Source organism: Perca flavescens, unplaced genomic scaffold, assembly GCF_004354835.1.
Source record: "Perca flavescens isolate YP-PL-M2 unplaced genomic scaffold, PFLA_1.0 EPR50_1.1_unplaced_scaf_8, whole genome shotgun sequence".
NCBI classification, from domain to species: domain Eukaryota; kingdom Metazoa; phylum Chordata; class Actinopteri; order Perciformes; family Percidae; genus Perca; species Perca flavescens.
Window position 1 is genome coordinate 131,189 of NW_021166735.1, and position 5,447 is coordinate 136,635.

At 40.8% G+C, this 5,447-nt stretch overlaps 1 protein-coding gene across 1 annotated transcript in view; it reads right to left on the reverse strand.

The window, feature by feature from the left end:
* Nucleotides 1-655: 655 nt before the first annotated feature.
* Nucleotides 656-5,447, reverse strand: part of LOC114552150 (inaD-like protein) — a 62,646-nt gene continuing 57,854 nt past the window's right edge. The window contains exon 14 of the mRNA XM_028572788.1: nucleotides 656-690. Coding sequence (XP_028428589.1) covers nucleotides 656-690 — 35 coding nt within the window. The remainder of the gene's footprint in view (nucleotides 691-5,447) is intronic.

Sequence of the window (5,447 nt, forward strand, 5' to 3'; positions counted from 1 at the left end):
GTAAAGTAAGGCACCGAAATGAGGAACCAAAATTTTCGTTCTTATTCGGTCTTTTAACTACTGTTTAGGTCGGCACGTTTCGACAGTGCCATGTGTTGTGTCATGTGTTCATAAAAGTGTCACGTGTTCATGACAGTGACATGTGTTCATATGACAGTGTCATGGGTTCATGACAGTGTCATGTTCATGACAGTGTCAGTGTCATGTCATGTGTTGTGACAGTGTCATGAAAACATGACACTGTCATGAACACACAGCACTGTCATGAATACATGACATAACACATGGCACTGTTATATGAACACATGATACTGTCATGAACACATGGCACTGTTATGAATGTATGACACTGTCATGAACACGTGTCACTGTTGTGAACGCATGACAGTGTCATATGAACACATGACACAACACATGGCACTGTCATATGAACACATGACACTGTCATGAACACATGACACAACACATGGCACTGTCATGAACACGTGTCACTGTTATGAACGCATGACAGTGTCATATGAACACATGACACAACACATGGCGCTGTCATGAACGCATGACACTGTCATATGAAGACATGACACAACACATGGCACTGTCACGAACACATGGCACTGTCATATGAACACATGACGCTGTTATGAACGCATGACACTCATGAACACATGGCACTGTCCTGAACACATGACACTGTCATGAACACATGACACTGTCATATGAACACATGACAGTGTTATGAACACATGTCACTGTCATACAAACACATGACACTGTCATATGAACACATGACAGTGTTATGAACACATGTCACTGTCATATGAACACATGACACTGTCATGAACACATGTCACTGTCATATGAACGCATGACACTGTCATGAACACATGTCACTGTCATATGAACGCATGACAGTGTCATGTGTTGTCATGAACACATGACACAACACATGACAGTGTCATGTCACTCTTATGTAGCTACCTTCCAGTAAAGCGTAACTTCTAGTTCTGGTACGGCAGCGAAGAGACGCAGAGAAAGGGTTAGCTCTTAACGGGACGGTAGAGGGGGCGGAGCCTGGGGGAGACATGTTTGTAACGTTGTATAGTTTTATTAATTACACTGATTTTAAAGCTGCCCTATTTTATAATGCAGGACTTTTTGTAACATTGATAAAATGAGGAAAAAATAGTGTTGTGAATTTTTCTTGATTGTTTGTATCGAGGCCACATTATTACTAGAACTGTTGTTTTTTTGGGGGTGGGGTTATTTTTATTTTTATTTTTTTCTGGGAACTGGATTTAAAGTTGTAAACTTTCCTGTTTCCTTTATTTTATTTTTGTCATTTTATTTTTATTTTTTTTTTTGTATGTATTTAAAGAACCTTTTTCCTCTGTTGTTGGTATAGCATATAATCCTGTACTTAAAAAGTATCGGGCGCCATGGTGATACGACCATTGTAAATGGATGTTACAGTATGCTGTATGTTTTTTGAAGGTTATTTTGTGCATCAGTGTTGATGAAGCTACACGTACGTAATTCTGAGGGAAAATTGTTAAGCAAAGCAAGCAAGTTTTCGGTAACACTTTTCTTGAAGGTATCGACATAATCGTGACATGACACTGTCGTAACTATGACGTGACACTGTCATGAACATGTCGTTAACGTTATAAACTAGACTTTAATGACTTCTGTCATTAAGTGTTATTCGGTTTTTGTCATGACAAGTTGACATTGTTTGGGTCGTCTTGATTATGAAAACTTGACATTAATCAAAGTGACATTAACCAGAAGTTGTCTTGGTCATGACAACTTGACATTAATCAAAGTGACATTACCAGAAGTTGTCTTTGTCAACAGGATGACATTATGTCAAAACATCCTCTGGTAATGTCATCCTGATTAATGTCAAGTTGTCATTACAAAGACATCCCAAACTAATTTAATGTCAAGTTGTCATGACCAAGACAACTTCGGTTAATGTCACTTTGATTAATGTCAAGTTGCCATAATCAAGACAACCCAAACATTGTCAACTTGTCATTACAAAGACATCCCAAACTAATTTAATGTCAACTTGTCATGACCAAGACAACTTTGGTTAATGTCTCTTTGATTAATGTCAAGTTGTCATAATCAAGACAACTTCTGGTAATGTCACTTTGATTAATGTCAAGTTGATATGACCAAGACAACTTCTGGTAATGTCACTTTGATTAATGTCAAGTTGCCATAATCAAGACAACCCAAACAATGTCAACTTGTCATTACAAAGACATCCCAAACTAATTTAATGTCAACTTGTCATGACCAAGACAACTTTGGTTAATGTCACTTTGATTAATGTCAACTTGTCATGACCATGACAACTTCTGGTAATGTCACTTTGATTAATGTCAAGTTGTCATAATCAAGACAACCCAAACAATGTCAACTTGTCATTACAAAGACATCCCAAACTAATTAATGTAAAGTTGTCATGACCAAGACAACTTCTGGCAATGTCACTTTGATTAATGTCAAGTTATCATGACCAAGACAACTTCTGGTAATGTCACTTTGATTAATGTCAAGTTGTCATAATCAAGACAACCCAAACAATGTCAACTTGTCATTACAAAGACATCCTAAACTAATTTAATGTCAACTTGTCATGACCAAGACAACTTCGGTTAATGTCTCTTTGATTAATGTCAAGTTGTCATCACCAAGACAACTTCTGGTAATGTCACTTTGATTAATGTCAACTTGTCATAATCAAAACAACCCAAACAATGTCAACTTGTCATTACAAAGACATCCCAAACTAATTTAATGTCAACTTGTCATAATCAAAACAACCCAAACAATGTCAACTTGTCGTGACAAAAACCCGAATGACAGAAGTCATAAAAGTCTAGTTTGTAACGTTATAACGGCACGTTCATGACCGTGTCATGTCATAGTTACGACAGTGTCGTGTCACGATTATGTCGATACCTTCAAGTAAAGTGTTACCCAGTTTTTTTGTTTGTTTTTTTAAATGCATTTTAAACATTTAGAGTTTTTCGGGAGGAGCCAGCCAGCAGGACGATGATGATGCCCCTACTACGCTATAAACTATTAATGCATCTCGGCATCTTTGGTTGTGTTCACCATTCCACGCAGGAAAATAAAACAGCTGATTATGCAACATGCTTCTTTTTCTTTTCCTCCATCTGGTTTTTCTTTCTTCACTGGCACACAAGATCATCCTCCTCTTCTTCCTCCTCCTCCTCCTCCTCCTCCTCTTCTTCTTCCTCATCCTCTTCTTCCTCTTCTTCCTCCTCTTCTTCCTCTTCTTCCTCTTCTTCCTCCTCTTCCCCCTCCTCTTCTTCCTCCTCCTCTTCTTCCTCTTCTTCCTCCTCTTCTTCCTCTTATTCCGCTCCTTCCTCCTCCTCCTCCTCTTCTTCCTCTTCTTTCTCCTCCTCTTCTTCCTCCTCTTCTTCTTCCTCCTCTTCTTCTTCCTCTCCTCCTTCCTCCTCTTCCTCTTCTTCCTCTCCTTACTCCTCCTCTTCTTCCTCTTCTTCCTCTCCTTCCTCCTCCTCTCCTTCTTCATCCCCCCCTCCTCTTCTTCCTCTTCCCCCTCCTCCTCCTCCTCTTCCTCTCCTTCTTCCTCTTATTCCCCTCCTCTTCCTCTTCCTCCTCCTCATCTTCTTCCTCCTCCTCTTCCTCCTCTTCCTCTCCCTCTCCCTCCCCCTCTTCCTCTCCTTCCTCCTCCTCTTCTTCCTCTTCCCCCTCCTCTTCCTCTTCCTCCTCTTCCCCCTCCTCTACCTCTTCCTCATCTTCCTCATCCTCCCCCTCTTCCTCCTCTCCCTGTTCCTCTTCCTCCTCCTCCTCCTCCTCCCTGAGAGTCCTCATCCTTCTGCTGCTCATCACAGCATCCCATTCACGCAGCGGATAATCAGCCGAGCGACGCCGCGTTACCATGACGATGGATACCCCCCAGTGTAATATTTGACCTGTACATGTATATAAATATTCCAACACGTTCTCACTCCCAACTTCTCAAATACTGACGCTCGGTAAACAGTAAAAATTTTAAATACTGGAATAATGCAAGAAAACTAATAAGCACCAACTGGAATCCAACTAGAAGCAAAGTCCTCAAGTTCAGGCTCCCTGATTGGTCGAAGGTGTAGAAGTGAAGAGTTCAAGCTCCCTGATTGGTCGAAGGTGTAGAAGTGAAGAGTTCAGGCTCCCTGATTGGTCGAAGGTGTAGAAGTGAAGAGTTCAAGCTCCCTGATTGGTCGAAGGTGTAGAAGTGAAGAGTTCAGGCTCCCTGATTGGTTGTTTGGAGGCTGAGAACGGACCGGATGTGAAGCTCACATCCTCCACACAACTAACAGCTGACTCGGACTACATTTACACCGTATACGATTTGTACGGTGGCCGACAGGGGCTTCAGAAAACACATAGACAAAACACAAGCAAATTAAGAAAACAACTTCATTAATTTGACAACCCATGCGCAGCATTCAGCAAACGCGATGCAAATACACACAACGCAACCAAATACACACAACGCAACCAAATACACACAACGCAACCAAATACACACAACGCAACCAAATACACACAACGCAACCAAATACACACAACGCAACCAAATACATAAACGCGATGCGAATAAAAAACGATGCAAAAAGAAAAGCACACAAACCCCGAAAGCAAATGCAACAAAAAAAACGCTGCATCCAGATTCCACAACGGAAGTTCTCCAGACCTCTAGAGGGAACAGCTAATCAGCTGGATTTATGACCCCTTTCTGCCTTTTTATTAGAGTCGGGTATGGCTGCATAGTAAAAAGAGAACTCCTGTCTCATGCCCTTATTAATAACATAATATAATATATTAGTAATATACAGTCTCTGCTCCCGTCTCAGCCGGGAGGCTGGTGCCGTGCTCGAGCTTCGACTTTTCAAAATAAAAGCTCGCGTTTGGTCGGCTCGTCTTCCTTCGGTGTTTTGGATGTTTTTGAACTAAACAGTACGGCAATCATGCTGATGAATACAATAACTTTTTCAGCAGATGTCTTACTTACAACACAATGGAGCAAGCAAAGCAGTTTTGTCTTTATGTGCAGGCGGGATTTATTCAGTTTGATAAATCCCACGGTAAATTGGCTGGTTAACTAAACAGGGAGGGATTATAAATAGTCTGTTTTTTTGTATTTCAAGAGCGTATTGCTCCACAATATGAATACAGATTGGTCTCTTATTTTGTTGTATAATCACAATATTACACTTGAGGGAGGTCTACACTTCAGTGATGCGCTTTCGGACCTAGAAATTAAACCCTCTTATTTAATGTGGCTTAAACAAACGTCAACGTTAAACACTGATGCAGACAGTTTTAAATGTTTTATTACCACAAGTTTACAGACACGTCTCTGCTGATTGAGTATCAGCTGTGACCCGAGCCGAGATACCCAC